At 34.2% G+C, this 20,556-nt stretch overlaps 1 protein-coding gene across 1 annotated transcript in view; it reads right to left on the minus strand.

Moving 5' to 3' along the window:
• IL1RAPL2 (interleukin 1 receptor accessory protein like 2) overlaps window positions 1-20,556 on the minus strand; it is a gene marked incomplete at both ends in the record, with an annotated part of 1,085,952 nt that overhangs the window by 505,719 nt on the left and 559,677 nt on the right. The window contains one exon of the mRNA XM_080718785.1: window positions 5,293-5,446. Coding sequence (XP_080574911.1) covers window positions 5,293-5,446 — 154 coding nt within the window. The remainder of the gene's footprint in view (window positions 1-5,292; window positions 5,447-20,556) is intronic.

Consider the following 20,556-nt stretch of genomic DNA (forward strand, 5'->3'; position numbering starts at 1 on the left):
CCTATAGGTAAAGTGATTATTCTAATTATATTTAAAGTCCCCAACTGGGAATTCCAGAGGTATCTACAATAATCAAAAGAAAGGGCATTATTTACATATTTGTCAGAGAACATGTTAGTGTTGTTTTCCTAACTAGCCAATTCTTACGTCTTAAAAGCTTGATAAAAGCATGCATTTGTGAATGGTTTGCCAGGTTAACAATGAATTATATTCCAAATAAACTTAATGAGCATTGGCTTCCCGATTTTTTCAAGTCCATATAATTTAGGTCTCCTTTGACCTTTTCGAGAAGACCTTCATTTTCATCTCAGGAGACCCTTTTTCATTATCCTGGCCCCCTTCTCCCACTCCTTTCCTCCGTCTTCCATTATCACCTGCTTTACATTCTCACCTTCTTATAACCAACTCCCCTGCCTTTCCTTATCACTGCAACTAATGCTCTGCACAAATTCAATGTGAGAATAGTGAAAAAATCTATAAAATAGCAAATAGCCACCTAAAATATGCTGTGGAAAATAAAAGTTAGCTGTAGGCATCTTTGGCCAATGAACTACACACACAATTTTGCATGTCTATCTGGTCTTATACCCCTCTCTGTTCATCATCAGTTTCCAAATGAATGAAATTTCCACAACAATATCATACAAATAGGCTATGATATATAAAATAAAAATGTTCCTGAAAATATTGCACTTGAACTAAATCCTACTTTAGTGCAGTAAGAAAGGTGAGTATTTAAGGAAATACCAGAACAAATTATTTTATATGGAAGAATCTTTTCATAAAGCAAATAGCCACCTTATAACTTATTAGTTTTGAATATATAGATAATTTTATAATCGATCTACTTAAAGCAAATGGTACCTATAAGCCTTAAGAGAATACTTGTTTTATTGAAAAAGTATTTCTTAGAATTATAAATTTAAGCACTGGGCGTGGTGATGCACACTTGTAATTCCCATGCTTGGGAGGCTGAGACAAGAGGATTGCACAGGTTCGAAGCCAGCCTTACCTACTTAGTGAGGCTCTCAGCAACTCAGGAAGACCCTATTTCCAAATAAAGTATAAAATAGGCCTGGGAATAGCCCAGAGGTAGAAAATCCCCTGGGTTCTACCCCTAGTACCACAAAAAAAGGAATTATAAGTTTAAAAAGAATAGTCAGAGAGCCAGGCATGGTAGCACATGTCTGTAATCCCATTATTCTGGAGGATGAGACAGGAGGATTACAGCTTTGAGACCATCCTCAGCAACGTAGTAAGAACCTTAGTGAGATTGACTCTCAACAACCTAGTGAGACCATTTTCAAAAATAAAAAATAAAACAGGGTTGAGCGTGTAGCTCAGAGCTTCTGGGTTCCATTCCTAGGATCACACACAAAAAAAGCCATCAGAAAATAATATTTTATTATTTGGGGGGTACTCAGTTCACTCTACCTCCAAGTTATACCCCAAACCCTATTTTTTAAAAAATTTTGAAGCAAGGTCTCACTTGGTAAGTTACAGCACATTGGCTTTGAATCTTCTATCCTCCTGTCTGTTTCTTGAGTTCTGAAATCACAGGTACATGCCACTGCACCCAGCCAGAAAATAACCTAAATTTTGGCAATCTTGTAAAGCCTGTGTATTTGCAATACAGCATCTTAAAGATCTTAGATCTATTTAATTTTATAGTTAACCAGTTCCATTAATTGTTTATTGGAATTCTCAGTCCATGCCTGTATACTTCTAAACTCAAAACAAGTATGGATAGATTATTTAATTCTATCCTTATTTTGTGAATTATGGGATAACAATCTATTTAAATGCTTTCATAATACTGATTATACAAAATACAGTATTCCTTATATAATATTTTGAAAAAAGAATCGTCTTTCACAGAGGAATCTCTTGACCTTCAATATTAAGGAACCATTTTCTTTCTATAGCAAGAACAACATTTAAACTTGTGCGAATAAATGTGTAAACTTCATATTTTCTCATGTGAACAATGACCACTGAATAACATTACAATTACTTACTCCATTTCCTATTTCCTTCCTTGGTATATAACATATCCATAGAAAATTTTCATTTTGAATGATAAGCAAATAAATGACTGCTTTCTTTGAGTTTCCTTAACCCACACACTCCCTTGGCATGTTTCCTGTAGCTACTAATCACCTGCACTTTCATGACAGCTCTTATGAATTTAAGGGAAACAATTTGGGCCCTATATAAATGCATTTCTTTTATGTGTAGAAACAAACATGTCAGCCAGGCATAAAGTAATCAAATCTATCTGTCTTTCACTTATTTAGCAACATTCTCTCCTCTAGTATTTCTCAAAGCATGGTTCTTGGACTGCAAATAACATAATCACCTTACAAAAAGGGAATCTTTTATCTTACTGATGTACTAAATTGGAATCTGAGAGAAGACCTGGGAATCTATATTTAAAAGATTTTCATCCTCATCCTACTTGGCTCTTTCCACATGATCCAGATGCATACTAAATTTTGTGAGCTTCTGCAAGGTATTCAGATGAAATTTTAAGCCCATAGTTCAATTATACTAAAAGTGTAGAGCAAGTAAATCAATATCTTATAAAACACACAATAATTAGTTCTAGCTATGCTTTTCTAGAATAGAAAATGAAACTAAAGATGTGAATTGTTACCACCATAATCTAATAAAACTGCAAAACAGGTTTGGTGTTTATGTTATTATGGTTCAATTTAAACACAAGCCCAAACTACAATGTTACAAACTTCAGTAAATGAGTGCCAAATGAAAGTGCCTTCCCAGCTTCTAATAAGGATTATGGTCAAAGTGACAATGCTAAAGGTCTTTGTACATAGGCATTTTGCTTACTGATGTTGTATAGCTGCCTATGATTGAATATTCTTCCATGAATTAATTAGGGATGTTTAGTTCACATTGAGAAAAACATAAATGAACAAGAATCAAATCTTTGCTATTTGGGATTGTTCTAATATGGTATTTAATCTGAAAGCTCATAGGGAGAAAGTATATGAAAAGCTAATCCAAGGAACTAAAGTTTCACAGAAGGTACTCTCCAAATTTAAACTAAGTAAAACTGTCATTTATTAGGAAAGAAAGTAAACTAAGTATGTATACACACACACACACACACACACACACACACACACGCACACACACACACACACAATTTTGGAAAAGACAAACAAATCTTGGGGTTCTCAAATTTAACTAAACATGAACTATAGCACTTAATTAAGGAAGTAATAAATTTTTTGAGTGATTTCAATACTACCTCCCAAAGTTACTTACATTAAAAATAAAAATAGAATAGAAGAAACACATATCCCTAACATTATCAAGATACTAGTATAATTAACCAATTGGTTGATAGCAACTTCAGGTGATTAAACAGTGCCTTAAACATAAATCAATTAATGCAATCAATATTTCGATTATATGGATGATTTCAAATTTTCCCATGGCTCAAATTTTAGCCACATTACAAATGTGTATGTGTACACATAGTTGCATGATCTTTTAAAATTCCATATATTTAAAGTATCAATTTTAGCTGGACACAGTGGTACATGCCTATAATCTACTGGGTTTTCTGTAGCTTAGTGAGACTGCTTCCTAATAAAAAATAAAATAGGATCAGTGGTGTAGTGTAGCTTGAAGATAGAATGCCCTTAGCTTCAATCCTTAGAATTAAACATGTAAAAAGTATATGCCATGATGTTTTAATATACATATACATATATATGCTGACATGATTATTATCATCAATAATACTAATTTATCTATCCCCTCATATAGATATCTTTTACGTTTCGAGGTAGGAAAACCTGAAATCTACCCTTTTAGCAAAATTCAAGTGTTATTAACTAAAATCATCATGCTGTACATTAAATCATTAGACTTACTCATCCTACATATCTGCAAATTGTATATACCTTTTGATCTCGATTCCTCTATTTTCCTCTTTCTGTCACTGGTAACTACCATTAAATTCTCTGTTGTCATATATATTAAACTTTTTAAAGATTCCCTATATAAGTGAGATCATGGTATATTAAAATATCTGTATAATACAAGTTGAGAGTTGCTAATCTGAGATCCTAAATATTAAATGCTCTAAAATCCCAAACTATTTTTTCTGGCACTGGAACTAAATCTAGAGCCATTCTACCTCTTAGCTATATCCCCATCCCTTTTTACTTTTTTATTTTGAAATAGGGTCTCACTAAGTTACTGAGACAAGCCTCAAATCTGTGATCCTCCTCCCTCAGCTTCCAAAGTACTGGAACTATAGGCATGCACCACTGTATCCAGCCAAAATACAAAATTTTGAGTGCAGATATGGTGCCACAAGAAGAAAAGACCACACCTGACATCATATATTCACAGTGAAAAACACAGCTGCATTTAAATACTGCATAATGTCACTCTCAGGATATACATATATATGAAACATAAATGAGCTTTGTATTTAGACTTGGGTCCCAAATCCAAGACATCTCATAGATATGTAAATATTCCAAAATCTGAAAAACAATCTGAAATCTGAAACATTTCTGGTCTCAAGCATTTGGGGCTAAGAATGTTCAACCTGTGTATAGTTAAATTTGTTCATAATCAATAGCAAATAGACATTTTGACACATGATTTATTAGGGTGTATGGCGTTATATTCCATCCTATGTTTCTGAAAATTACTTCTTAGAATTCCAGGTAGATTCCATCCTGAGTTTAGCTCTTGCCCATCTATGAGTTACTGGTTTATATTTTGCTTATACTTCAGATTTAAAACACACGTGTATACACTCCTTTGGAAATTTCTATACATATGACTCACTAGAAGCCCACAATAACATTTATGAAGAATTTTGTATAAATGTTATAATGGATTCAATATGAGGAAATTTCATTCTAAAAGTTCAATAGGATCTCATTCTGAATGTAGCCTTTGCCTGTAGAGATTCCACACATGGTTGTCAATATTCTAAAGAGGTTTAGGCATACTTATTTCTTTGAGATTCACAGTAACAATCAAGAATAGATTGAAAGAGTTAGAATCTTTTGTAAGTCACAGAACATATAGGCTGCAATAGAATGCTTGATCCCTAAATTTGTTGATATTCTACATTTAGATTTTATTTAGTGTAACTCATTAATAGTGAGCTTTCCAACTATTTCATTATAGCCAATTCTAAATTCTGAACAGTTTGGCTCTTTGAACCAAAACCTTTCTTCCAAAACCAAATTATACTTAAAAAATAATTTGCCATAATTTGGTAGGACCAGTCCCTACCTGTAACTTTCAATTCAGTTGTTCGTCGTACAAGTTTTCCTTCATATTTAAGTTCACACGTGTAATTTCCTCCATCTTCTTCTTGAACTTCCTGGATCAGAAGAGCATTTCCCTTCTGTATTATTATGCTTCTCCACATTTTTGGCTTGCATTCCTACAGAGAAAATATAAGTAAGTGAAAACTATATCAGTATGCCTTAGTACTTTCAAGTAGGTGCTACCACCTTGTATATTCTTCTATTTGGTTTCAAAATATGTAACTAAGGAGTTAAATCAATGACCAACATCACAATTGTATCTTATTGTAATCAGTTCAAATATCATAACTATCCTACTAGAAGCCACTTGTAAGACTTGACACAAAGAGCAAATTTTAGAAACATTGTGCAAAAATAGAAAAGCATAACAGTTCCTCCAAATATAAGAGATGTATAGCAGTACCTTAAAAGTTGCTGAATATTATTATAATGTCCTGGTGACTTCTATGTGACAGGAATATTTCCTAAGATTTGTGAGAGGATTTGGTTAACTTAGCCCTTTAGTATACTCCAGTGGAGTCTTAAGCATTATTAAACATTCATAATAGACTTTTATATTGCCAATGGATTGTTTAACTAATTGTTTACTAAGCAATTGTTTAACTAATTGCTCCATATTTAAAAAAAAATGAATACCAATACTCCAGAACCTCCCTTCCTTGTGGTTGAGAGATTCATTGCAGAAAGGGGTAAACAATTTAGAAAATTTGGTGAAGAGGTTCTTTACAAACATAGCCAAGAAAAGGATGTACTTTGTTATAATAATAGCATGAAGAACTCATTTACTTACTTTGTGAGTTCAGTGGACCAGAGAATAAAATTTGGGTTTTGAAGCCAATTCTTTTATTCTCCTGGTGGAATGTAAGTCTTACAACTGGGATTGGATCTTCCTAGAAAGAAATATATAACACTTTTTTCCAGACAGTGACACTCTTCTGGAAAATGAAAAGCAATATCCAATTATGTAAGAATATTCAGCCAAGTTGCATTGTCTTTTAAAACTTCAGATTACTTTTTACATATATAGTCTTAGTCTATCTACTAAGTACCCCAAATTTTCAACCACAGTGGCAACCAAATATTGTATAAATAGTAGTGGGAGAATAGGCAAGAGCTGTGATGGAGTGTTGAATAATCAAGGCAAAAGTACTTTCTCATCTGTACTATGAATCTGTCAACTAAGCAATAATGAAATTGTGAGGCAGATTATTTTGACAATAGTGGAAATTTCCACATTCTTTACTATAGGCTATTCAACATTTGTATTTACCTCTGATCACCCCCATCCTCCACACCCACACATCTTAGTCGTTCAATGTTAGAATATGTTTTGACCCTCAATTCTCAGCTGTGTGTGTAAGAGGGAGAGAGAGTGAATGAGAATAATTTTCAAAAGTATCAATTTATGAGTTTTTTACTATAACAAAACTTTTTTTTTCTGTTAGCAGTTTTAACAACAAAACCCAGAAACCAGAACTTAAATTCACAGGTATAATATTTAAGAGATACACTTGCTTTATATCCAATTCAACTACCCACACACATTTTCAGAGAGTAAATAAAAGTAACACTATGGAGGGCATCTAGATATAAGGCCACTTCATTCCCTAGGGTCTTCTGAAGGAACAGTTAAGGGTCTGTTTAAAATTATATTATATACCATGTCTGGCAAGGTTTATCACCTATATGAGATTTGCTTCTGAGCTAAACCTTGGGATATAAGGTTTCTGGGAAAATGAAGAAGAAAGTCTGAACAGAGAGAAAAAAAAAACAGTCCAGCTGCCTTGTCGTCATACAATAATAATCCACAATTATTTTCGCATTGCTTCCAACTCTGATAGCCCTCAATTTCTAAAGAATCATTCTGAAGGTCATTAAACAAAAATATGGTCCCTCTGGGCATTTTGAGAGGAAAAGAAAATGAAAACTGAGCTGCTGTGCCTTCACATCGAGGCAGTGGGGGTGGACAAATGAGCCCACACACTCGTTTTATTCAAAGATAAATGGTTTTGTTTTGTAATGTCATGTTGGGGGAAAGTCCACATGCAATTAGTTCTAACCATTTTCATTTTCCCTGCTCACTGCTTTGTTTTCTTCCCCAGGAAGTAAAAACTAGATAATTTGTAGGAATTAAAAAATAACTCTTGATGAACAGCCTGGGATTTTTACATGTTCTTTAAGACAGATCTAAACAGTTTCAAGTGCTTTCCAGGTTTTGATCCAGCATAAGCAATTACTGGTATCCAATAGAGTTGGGGGGTTTTTGGTTGTTTTTATTTTTTGTTCATTTTTGGAAAACTGTGGCATAAGAAAATATTGTATTAAGGTCACTTCCACCCCTCTGTAAACTATGTAGTAAGTATGATTAAAAAAAAACTATCCTTAGGTCAATATGTCTCTATGTTGAAATCCAAAGTTCACCCTTGTTCTGTGATCTTGGGAAAATCTGCTTAACTTCTTTAGGTCTCAATTTCCTACTTTGTATTGTGGGGATAATATTAACTACTATCTGAGCAGCCAGAATACACACGCCTTTAAGATGTATTTGTTATTTTCTTATTGGGCAGTACTATAAATATCAGTCATCTAGCACAGGGGATATTTTCCATTTCAAAACATCCCCAATCCTATCATGTCCCCCCCAGAAACTCTGGCTCTGTTCAGTAAATCTGCTGCTAATGGACTAATCAGATGCAATCAAATCTTCACTAATTTTGTAGCTGTTAGCAAGATAATGCTTTAATTCGCTGAAAATGTGTCACTCCAACCCATAGCTTAATAGATAGTAGAGGAGCTGTGCCTTGGTCAGAAGTCTCTTAAGTACATTTCCATCACTCTATATTGTAGATGGCCATACTGCTGCTCCCCTATCTGCCCTTCACAGAGTTACTTTGTTGACCATTCTACCTAGATCCAGGTTTCACAATCTTCCAATGTTTTCATTGTTTTCAGACATTCTTCCCTAATCTACTTGCTGCTGAGATTATTGCTGCCACTGCTTCTCTCCTGCCCCCTACATTCCAAGTGAACAGACAATACTGACATACCTCACTGCCCCAGACCTATTTCATTTAATCATGATAGCCTATTAGAGAAAGAAGTCTGAAGCACATAAGTCAAACACACGGTTCTTTTTCTGTGCCCAGGACTGTATGTTAATGGATCAAATGGTATCTTTCAGCAGATCAATGGATAGAGAAAATTTGGTATGAGCACACGATGGAATTTTATTCAGCCTTAAAGCAAAACCAAATTATATCATTTGGAGAAAAATGGTTGAAACTATAGAATATTATGCTGAGATCAGACACTCTCAGAAAGTCAATGGCCCAATGTTTTCACCAATATGTGGAAGCTAGAAAGAAAATACGAAACACAAGGAACTTCAAATAAAGGAGGAGAGAGCAGTCAAATAATGAAAGGGATTGGGGAGGAAAGTGGGGTAGGGAAAAAAGAGAATGGAGGAAGGAGACAGTTCAAATGAAGTTACGTTTATATTTGGAGGCATCAATTATGAATCTCACTAATATGTAAGGAGATGGGAAGGAGGGTGTGCAAGTATGTTTTTGTATCACTTTGAACCTCACTATGATATATAATTACAATATACCAATAATAGTATAAAATGCTCAAATATGTTGAAGTTCCTATTATTGACCTTAATGTGCAATTTATGTACTACTCATTGCCCATGGAGACTACTAAGACGAACTTTATCAACTTGAAAATTCTGCTGAGGGCCAGTTTTGCCGGAGTTGCCAAAGTTCAGCAAATCCCTTCATTTTGTGGTCTGGATGTCAACTCAAAGAGCAGATTGTTGTAGTGTTCCTGCCACTGTGTACCCTGACAAGTCAGATAATGTGTAGACATACTTGGCACAAGTCAGGGCCTGTAAACATTTGATAGAAAGGAAATATAAACCAAATAGTTTTATAGAATCATTGGAGTTTACTAAATAATAACTTATTTGTAAGATGTGCATTTCTTTCTTTTGTGTGTGTGTGTGTGTGTGTGTATAGTACTGGGGATGGGACCCAGGGCATTCTACCACAGAGCTACACCCCTAGTCCTATTTTTTATTCTTTATTTTGAAGCAGGGGCTCTCTGAGTTGCAAAGGACCTCACTAAGTAGGTGAGGCTATCCACGAACCATGATCTTCCTGTCTCAGCCTCCCAAATGCTGGTATTACAAGCGTGTGCCACCACGCCTGGCCAAGATAGGTATTTATGAAAGAATATTCTTGTGGCTATATAAAAGACTGAAAGATGGACATTGCTTAAGAGGCTTTAACTAGTTTTCTTGTGTTTTTTCTCTTGAATGCCACTATGGTTATACTGAAAGCTTTCTAATATTGTGTTCTAACAATTTTGGAAACAAACAAGGCAACCAAACTGAGGGAATGGGAGAGGGGAGAAGGAAACTCTCTCAAGCACATGATGTACTTAAACAAACATATCGATGTCAACCACTAAACCAAGCATGGGAAGGAGGAATGGGAGGGAATGGGGTAGGGATGGTTTAGGAGCTAACTGGGCGATGTGTGCATGTATGTCTACACAAGTTTTTTATCCCTTTATGATGCAAGAATACAATGCACCAATAAAAAATAAAATAAAATACTTGGTATCTTACAAAAAAAGAACAAATTTGAAAAAAGCATAACTGTTGAAATATTATAAAAGTTAACAAAATACATCATAATGATAACGACAAAATCAAAATCTGACCTAACATCTGTATTACCAGTGACTAAACAATAATTGAAATAGCCCAAAGAGTTATTAACTGGTGGATGGGTAAATAGTGGGATAAATATAGTATGAAATGTTAGGAATAATACTCATCAATAAACAAGAATGAACTATTGATATATGCCATAACATAGACAAATCTCAAATGCATTATGTTAAGCAAAACATTCCAGACACAAAACCTATGTATCATATTACTACATTTACATAATATTCTAGAAAATGCAAATTTTAGGAATAGAAAACAGATGAGTTACCGGGTGTGGTGGTGCACGCTTGTAATCCCAGCAGTTGGGAGGCTGAGACTCATGGTTCGAGGATAGCCTCAGCTACTTAGTGAGGCCCTCTGCAACTTAGTGAGACCTGGTTTCAAAATAAAGAATAAAAAATAGGGCTGTGAGTGTAACTCAGAGGTAGAATGCCCCTGGGTTCCATCCCCAGATCCACACACATACACAAAAAAGAAAACATAAGTTTTTAAGCAAGAACTGGGGATAGTAGGAGGGCATTAAGTACAAAGAGAGATGAGGAACTTGGAGTTGTAGGTCGGTTTCAATTTTGATTGTGGTGAATGTTTGTCAAAACACATCAAATCAAACTGTGCATGTAAAGAAAGGATGATTTTTTCTAGTTATACAAAATTATGAGACATTAAAAAAAATCTCAGCCTTAAATTCCTAATTAGCATCTGAGATGTCTTATATAAATGCATTATTAGGTTCCATGTAACTTTTCCATAATTGCATCAAATATTAATTAAGGACTCTAGTTATAAATTTTTATATGTGTAGGATATAAAGCAAATATTATTACATCTAATTTATATGTGGATAAATTAGGGCCCAGCGACACCCAATTATTTATTCATGTTCCTGGTAAAATAATGACCAGAATACAGGTCCCCAAACGTAAAGCCTAGTTATTCTTATGTATATTAAAATACTCTTGCATCACTTATTAACTTTTACTTTTTTATAATTTACAAGCATTTATATTAACTCTCCCTCACTTTTAGTGCCATAACTAAGAATAAAAATAAGGACAAATATATCTTAAATTGTATATCCCTGGTGCGTGGTTTTAGGACACATGAACCTGAAGCCTTCATTAGTTTTTCATTTCATTCCTTCTGAATTAAAGTATCTTTGAAAATTTTCATTGCAAGATTAAAAATTCAAGGACACCTGTTATCCCAGTACTTGGGAGGCTGATACAGGAGTATTGTAGGCTTGAGATCAGCCTCTGCAACATTGTGAGATTGTTTAAAATAAAATGGGCTGGGACTATGGCTCAGAAGTAAAATGTTCCTGAGTTCAACCCACATTACCAAAACAAATCCAAGAATAAAAATGCAATTTTATGATTTTAAAAGAGGGCACATAATTTGTATTTCTAAAATTTCTAAAATCTTCAAATATTTTGGGAAACAACTTTTTAATCAAAAAAGTGTTGGTTACTTAGGCTATGGTAGTATAAGGTCTCTAATGACCATTTTCTCCCTTAAAAACAACAGCCATAATATATAACAAGATAAATCAATACTCTTCTGATCTTTAGAAACTTTGTTATAAGCTTATTTTGTAGATGAAATTCACTCTTTACAATTCATTTGGAATTTTTCATAAATAGCATATGATTCAGACTAAATATTTTTCAAAGTAAATAGTCAATTATGTCCATAGACATGTTTTTAATTTCATTACCCCACCCCTAAATCCATTTCTGCATTCTCTCTTCTATTCAACTTGTTCTAAATCTAGTGTTTTAATTGATGCTGTTTTATAATCATTGTTAGTACCTAGTAGAAAAAGCCCCTCTTAGGACTTTTTTCCCAGTATTTTCTTGGGGATTCTGGCACAGTTCAAATTGTGTGATCATGTTTTATATTTTCAAAAATTTAAATTCTACTAAATTGAATAGTTTACCAGTATTTGAGAAGAACTGTTCTTTTATTCTGTGAAATCTTCCCATGAAGAAACATGTTTTGTCTCTTCATTAATTTAGATTTCATATCTTTTAATAAAATATTTATGTAGGTGTACTCCCATAATTGTTAAACTTATTTCAAAGTGTTTATAATTTATAATGGTTGTAAATTATGTAATTTCATTTTCCTATTTCACACATCTAACTGATTATTGCTGGCAAAAAACAAAATCTATTGAATTTTGATATGCTTTTAGTAATCTACCTAACTGAATTATCTTATTAATTCTATTTGTTCTTGTTGTTGGGTTTTCTAGGTATGAAATCATATAGTTCAAAATTAAGATTATTTTGTTTCTTTTTCAATATGTATACAGTACATTTCATTTAATTTCTTATTTCATTAATGAGAATCTCCAAAACTATGTTGAATAATTATAGTGACAGATTTCTATCTTGTAAATCAAGGTTATATGCAATATATATGTTTATAAGGATTTTTATTGTGACACTATAATTATTAAAGCAAAACTGGAAAAATTAATGTCCATACGTAAAAGAATGGTTGAAGAAAATAAGGTAGTTGCATTCTTTGAAATATTATGCAACTATTAAAAATGATTTCAAACCATCATGGCACATGTCTGTAAACCCAGTTTTGAGAGACTGAGACTGGAGGATTACAGGTCAGTAGTGCATGGTAGCTTGAGATGCTGTCTCAAAATGAAAAAATATAGTTTGAGGTATATCCCAGAGTCTGATACAGTCTCTAGTAACAAAAAAGGAGTGAGATCTGTGTCTGGGAGTAAAACTAGTGGTATGTATGAGGCCTTGAGTTTGCTCTCCAACATTAGAAAATAACGAAATAGATGTACAGAATCAACATGGAAGCATGCTCACAATATGTTTGAATGTGATGAGGAAAACTAGAGAGTGATATGTACAGTATATTCTCATTTTCATAAAAATGAAAGATGAAATATGTACATAAATGTCTGCATGTAAGCAAATAAAGAGAGAATATGTTAGCAAAGTAGTATAGAGGAGTGTGAAATGATATAAAAATAGGTAATATTAGATAGCACTTATGGATCAAATTAAGTGTAAGAGCATAAAACAATTGACTTTATACATCTCTAGTACTGATCACTAAGGACACACACACATACAAATTGAGTATCCCTTATCCTAAATACTTGGGAACAGAAGTGTTTTGAATGTCACTTCTTTTTAGATCTTGGAATATTTACATATACATAATCAAATATCTTGGGGATGGAGTCCAATCCTAAACACTAAATTCACTTATGTTTCTTATATATCTTATAGCTTGAAGATAATTGTGTTTAATATTTTAAAATAATTTTGTATATAAATAAAAGTTTAATTGTGCTGAATTTTCCACTTATAGCACCATACCATTGTTCAACAAGTTTGGGGTTTTGGAGCATTTTAAATTTTGGATTTTGGGTTGAGGAATTCTCAGCCTGTATATACATATTCACATATACATACACAAATGTAAACATTCACTTCTTTTAGTTGCTATATTTGCTTTTTGAAAAAACTCAGTAAGTATCAAAATAAAAGAGAAAAATAGGTTTTGTTAGTCCTAAGCATCATTTAACTTCTTTTGGTTTGTTTCCCAATGTATAAGTCCTACTAGATTGGCTCTCAAATATATATGGTTCCTTTTACTTTGATCTTTTAAAAAAAAAATCTCTTTCTGGTTCATTCAAATCTCTTTGAACACTTAAAATTCACAACAGCATTCTTAAGAAGCATTTCATGATTTGTTTCCAGAGAACAATAATAATGGAGAATTCTGTTTATATCAGGGATGCAAATATATTAAGTGTATAACATGTATTTAGTGGAGTAAGCATAGTGATGGGGTAAGAAAAACATTTATTAGAGTTCAAAAGTTCAAGGTTTGAACCTAATTGACCACCTGTTAGCTGAGTGACCTGCAAGTTATTTTACTTTCCTCATCTGTAAAAAGCAGATAACAGTCACCAGTAAAAAGCTGCATCTCCTTTTGCTAACTGATGGAGTTCAGATGAAGGTGATATGGCCCCTCCCACACATTCCTTATATTCAAAGTGTAAACAAAATTAAATGATTAAATTACTCAACATTTTTTTCTTTAAAAAAGTGTGTGTGTGTGTGTGTGTGTGTGTGTGTGTGTGTGTGTGTGTGTGTTAAATTTTATGGGAAAGTAAACCAGGGTTTCCAAGTAAGTGGGTCACAGAACTCTGGAGTGCTGGGCAGAGGTTAATGTTATATAAACACATTGATCTGTTGCTTTGCAGCCCTAAACCACTCAGAAAGGGCCTGGGAGGGCTAAAGCTTTAGAACAAATCATCTACTCACATCTTCATATCATCACTTCTTATGTATGCGTTTGTATAAAAGAATCTGTGAAAGATTGTTGTTGACTATGATACACTGTGGAAATATTAACTGATCTTATTTAGTTCTGAATTTTCCTTTGCAAAGACATTCATTTTAGCAGGGTATGGTGTTGCATGCCTGTAATCCCAATACTTGGGAGGCTGAGATAAGAGGATTGCATGTTCAAGTCCAGCCTCAGCAACTTAGTAAGACTTTCAGCAACTTAGCAAGATCCTGCTTTAAAAAAATAAAAGGGTTGGGTATGTAGTTTGGATGTAAAAAAAATGCCCCTGGGTTCAATCCCCAGTACCAAAAAGTTGAAAATAAAAGATACTCATGTCTGCTGTTAAATATAGGTATATCCATTGTCCTTTACTCAATACAAAGATGTTGTTGGTCACAAGTGGAAGCTGTCCTTTAGATGTGTTAATTGATATAGCACCTTCCTGGAGAGTTGAGAAGAATCATTTTATCTATGACCCACTATGAGAACAGGGGAATTTGTTTAGTTTGATCAGTTATATATTCCTAGTTCCTAGCAAGGTACCTCACACATGTAGGTATACAACAAATACATAAGTGAATGACTGAATGCATTTGTACTGAACCATCTATTTGTCATCCAATATCAGTTATAACCAATGTCAAACATTTGACATTAGATTTTTGTAGTAAAAAAAATGAGTATTTAGACTAACATCTTTGATCTCATTAACACTAGGCTAGCAAATGAGTTATCTAATCAAATGTGCACTGGAATGAACTCTAGAGGAATGTATCTTCTTCTTTATATAGTTGTAGCCAGAGCAAATCACTTCTTTTGCAGCCAGTTAAGGACCACAGAGACTGGAAAGCACACAGAGCAGATTATCCAAATATTGACTGAAAAAGGCAATATTTTCCCAATACATCAAAACTTCTTCATGGATTTACATGAAACCTTGTATGAGAACAAAGTGTTAGCAATATATTCCTAAGATTTAGGGACTCTAACTTTCAGCTCTGGCCTTTTATTGATCTTTTAGCATATTATAATGGCTGAGAGAGTGGCACCAGTAGTTGAACTGTAAGTCACAAGCTACTGTGTGATTTCTTCCTAAATCTTTTTACTTGCTTGAGTCTCCAGTTACTTTCTCCAGAAAATGGCAATAACATGTAACTTACATGATAGTTGAAAGGAATGAGTCCACCCATTTAAAACACTTAAAATACAACCTGCTTATAAGAACCCAATAAATGTTGCCTTTCATTATGTTTATTATTTATCAGTCATAAAATTTTCTAGAGCTATGAAACACCATGTGGAGTGAGAATATGATGACAGCTAAGATTCTCAAGTGATCATTCCCCAAAGACAGACCATGTTTAACAGCTATACATCTACCAAACTACATCTGTAAGAGGTAAGATGGCCAGGTAGGGCAACACAGAGCTCATTTTTCGTATTAAAAAAAAGACAAAGTGTATATAAAAAGGCAGGCAGGAAGTATTTTCCCCAAGTCAAGCAGAAGCATGAATATATCCCCCACTTGGGGGAGGAAGAAGAAATTAGGTCCCTAACTTAGAACCAAAACCCAATGACAGACCTGCCACAGTAAAATTCAGTGCTGTATAAAGCCCATTGACTCTTATACATAAGCCAATACACGTAGACTGAGCCACTGGAAATATGACAGCCAGGTACAAATCGACTATTGCCACCACTTGTCCTCCAACCTTGGGTGACACAGTGGCAAGCAAGACTTGGCCTGCTAAAAAGCAGGGCATGAAATCTAGCACAGGACTTCATCTTAGTATTCAGTGCCAGGCCTGCTTATGTGAAACACAGTATCATCTATAAACCAAAGGAGTACACAGACCAGAGCTCATAAACATAGCCTGTATATCTGCCCAAGCATTAGGCAAAGAGCTGTGTATCATAGGGACAGACTTGAGTTTCATTCTGCATTATGGCCAGCTATGGTGTGGACATATAGCGCAATGTCCCTTTCCATGAGACTGTGTAGGTCCCTATGGTTAGTAAGTCCATGTACAGATCAGCTTAGCCGACTTAGCTAGCCAAGGAACTGCCCTCACCAACATTACCCTAACCTTGGGCAGCATAGCATAGAGTGAGACCACAATTGCTGGAAATAGGTCAGGGTAGTAAGCACTGAAATTTGCTCTGACATTTATTGCCAGGCTGGTAAAACCTAACAGTTGGGAATGTCCTAACATCCCCCCTTCCTAGACATGTATACAGAAGGAAGGAGTTTCTGAAATAGCTCCCGTGCTGGGGAAGATATATGGCTCAGTCTCTCTATTCCAGAATCATGTGTGGCTGGTTGAAGTAGTCTTGGGCAGTGTTTTAATGAACTTTCCCACCATTGAGACAAAAATACCCTAAAAAACAACTTAGATGAGGAAAGGTTTATTGAGTGTCATGGTTTCAGAGGTTTGGGTCCACAGAGCTTGCTCTGAGGCAGAAACTACAGTGGTGGTGGCATCAGGGCACATGGTAGAGAGAAGTGGCTCTCATACCACGGTAGCTAAAAACATAAAGAGAGAGAAGTAGACCTGTGATTTATACAGTGCCCAACACCGCACTAGTGACCCACCTCGTCCAACCATGCCTCACCACTGAACTATACTTCATTGGGGATATGCTTTTAATACATGAGTTTGGGAGGACATATTAAATTCAAACTTTAACAGTGAGTGAGTATACCTTAGAAACAGGCAGCCCATAGCAGCATGGATCTTGGTTCCTCCTGAGTGTTGTGCTGGTCTTTGCAGGCTACAGGCTCAGTGTATGACACAACATGACAGCATTGGTGGCCACAGACATGAGATATGAGCCTGGGGATGGTCTTGTTTACCTGTCTAGATCCAGACTGAATCCTATAGAACTTGACCACAGGCCAGTGACTATGGATGGAAATCTAGGATTATCTACAATGGCTCCAGAAGAGAGACTTGTGGGGATAGACTTTTCTTTCCAGGTACTCTTCTGGTTCATTTGGAACAACATACAAACTATGGGTTAGTGATAAACTGGGGCTTGGATCACCCTCTAGGCTGGAACAGTGATAATACACCAACAGTACCCTCCCAGCAAACAGTACCCTCCCAGCAAACTTGGATCTGGGCGCCATCCAGTGTTGAAATAGTAGAAGTGACTATAGTCTCAGAGCAAAGCAGCCTGCTTAGAACTTCTAGAAGCATGAAGACAAATAAGCTAGATTAGAAAGAGTGGAATAAACTCCTGGTATGTTAATATCCCCAAGATTTCAGATGTCAAGAAACATCAAGAACTTTCAGGAAAACATGACCTTACTGAATACTCAAAATAAAGTTCACAAAACGGATCAGACCATGATCAGTATGGGAAATTTTTCAGAGACAGAATTAAAAAAAAAAAAAAACTGTTTTAATGAAACTCAATGAGCTTAAAGAAAACACAGAGAAACACTTCAATATTTTAACAGAGAAATTTAACAAAGATATGGGAGCAATTTTGAAAAATCAAACAAACTCCTGAGCTAAAAAATACACTCAGTAAAATTAAAAACAGAAGAAATCCATAGCAAGGAAGAGCAAACATAAGAATTAGTGAGCTCAAAGACAGACTATCTGAAAACACAGTCAAAGGGAAAAAAGAATGAAAATTAATGAAGAAAGCTTATGAGAACTTTGGAACAGTATTAAAAGAGCAACTATTTGGGTTATCAGGGTTTAAGAGGGACTTTGGAATTCCAATGAGGTAGAAAAAATTTAATTTAAAGAAATAATAATAGAAAATATCCCAAACTTAGAGAGGGGTATACATTTTCAGGTACAAGAAAATCAAATTTAAGACACATAAATAAATGGGCAAATATATCTTGTTTATTGGTTGGAAAAATCACTACTTTTAAAATCTCGACAAAGTGATATATAGAATCAATGGAATCGCTTTCAAAATACTAATGATAATCTTGAAAAAACTGGGAAAATTATAATTTTACATTGAACCACAAAATTCCTAAAAATCCTGAATAGCCAATGCTATCTTGAATAAAAAAAAAAGAACAAGGAAGGACATTCCACTACCTGACTTCAAAATATACTACAAAGCTATAGTAATCAAAACAGCATAGTATTGTCATAAATGCAAACACATAGACCAATGGAACAAAATAGAGAGCTTAATAGCAAACCCCACGCCTACAGCCAACTGATTTTTAACACAGGTTATACGAACATGCATTAAAGATAGGACAGCCTTTTAAACAAACTGTTGTAGACAAACTGAATGTTCATATGCAAAAATAAAGAATGAAACCAGACTCCTATCTCTTACCAGTTACATAAATCAACTACAAACAGATTGAATATGTAAAGGTAAGATCTGAAACTATGAAATTACTGAAAGAAACCAGAGGTAATGTCGGGACACTAAAATGAACAAAGGTTTTGGGGAAAAAAATACAAGAAACAAAATGAAACACAGACAAATGGAATTACATCAAACTAAAAACATCTATAATATAAAGGCTATAATCAACAGAGTGAAGACACAAGCTACAGAATATTCCTATTTAAAATATTTGCAAATTATACATCTGAAAAGGGGTTGATTTCTAGAATATATAAGGAACTCCAAACCCAAATAACCTGATTAAAAATGGGCAATAGAATGTACATTTCTCAAGAAAAGACATGCAAATGAAAATCATGCATATGAAAATACTCGACCTCATTAATCAGGAAAATGTAAATCAAAGCTACAATGATGTATCACCTCACTCCAGTAAGAATAGCTATTATCAAAATTTTAAAAACTGAAAACAAATGCTGGTGAGGATGTAGAGAAAAGAGAACCCTTATACACTATTACTGGGAATTTCAGTTAGTATAGCCACTATGAAAAACAGTTTGAAGATTCCTTAAAAACATAAAATTAAACTACTAATATGATCCAGCAATCCCACTACTGCGACATTCAAAGAAAATGAAATCAGTATGTTTAAAGGTCATCTGCACCCCTGTGTTTATTGCACTGCTATTCAGAGTAGCCAAGAAATGGGAAAAATTAAGTGTCCATCAACTGATAAATAGATAAAATGAAGCACATATACACAGTGAGATAGTATTCAACCATAAAAAATGTCTCTACCATCTTGTACTCCATTAAGATATATGACTACAATGTACTAATGAAAAAATTTAAAAATGAAATACTGTCATTTGCAACAATAAAATGGAACTGAAGATCATTATGTGAATTGAAATAGCAAGACACAGAAAGATACTTTGCCATATGATCTCTTGTACATGTGAAATCTAAAAAGTTAATCTAGAAATTGAGAGTAGATTGGTGGGTACAAAAGGGAAATTACTGGGGAGGGGGCCATGTGAATCAACATGTAGTAAGTTGAAGTTAGGAGAAAAAGGTTCTGATGTGCTATTACTACATCTTAGTAAAGTGAATATAGGTAAAAATAATACTGTATAGTTCAAAATAACTAGAAAAGTGGATTTTAAATTTTTGAGTAAATACATCTAACCTCTTTAAACATGGCACTATATATGTACATATATGTGTATGTATATAAAATATCACATACTACTACATAAATATGTACATTTTGTATTTTTAGGTATCAGCTAAGTTTTTAATTAAAATAATAAACTGTAAACTTGATGTGGTGGCACACACCTGTAACTCCAGTACTTGGGAGGCTGAGACAGGAGGATCTTAGGTTCAAGGCGAACATCAGCACCTTTGTGATACTCAGTTTCAAACTAAATTGGGTTAGGCTTATAGCTCGGAAGTAGAATGCTGCTGGATTCAAACCCTAGTATCACAAAAAAGAAAATGGGCTCTAAAACCACTGCCCCTTAACTCCAAATCAGGTTTTGTTTGCGGTATTACTTTGGACAAGGTGCATATCTCTAAGCCTCCATTATTTTCTTTGTTAAGTGAAGATAATAGCTCTTACCATGCTGAGTTACACTGAGATTTAAATGAGATAATGTACAGAACAATCTTAGTAGAGTGAATGGAACATAATAAGTGCTTAATAAATATGAAAAGAGCTAATGATGGCATGAAAGTTTACATTAAATTTTCTGTAAGTCTCTGGTTATGTATAATCAATATCATGTTCCCTACTATCTGCCATAAGATTGT

The sequence above is a fragment of the Muscardinus avellanarius genome (genome assembly GCF_963383645.1).
Source record: "Muscardinus avellanarius genome assembly, chromosome: X".
In the NCBI taxonomy this organism is placed as follows: domain Eukaryota; kingdom Metazoa; phylum Chordata; class Mammalia; order Rodentia; family Gliridae; genus Muscardinus; species Muscardinus avellanarius.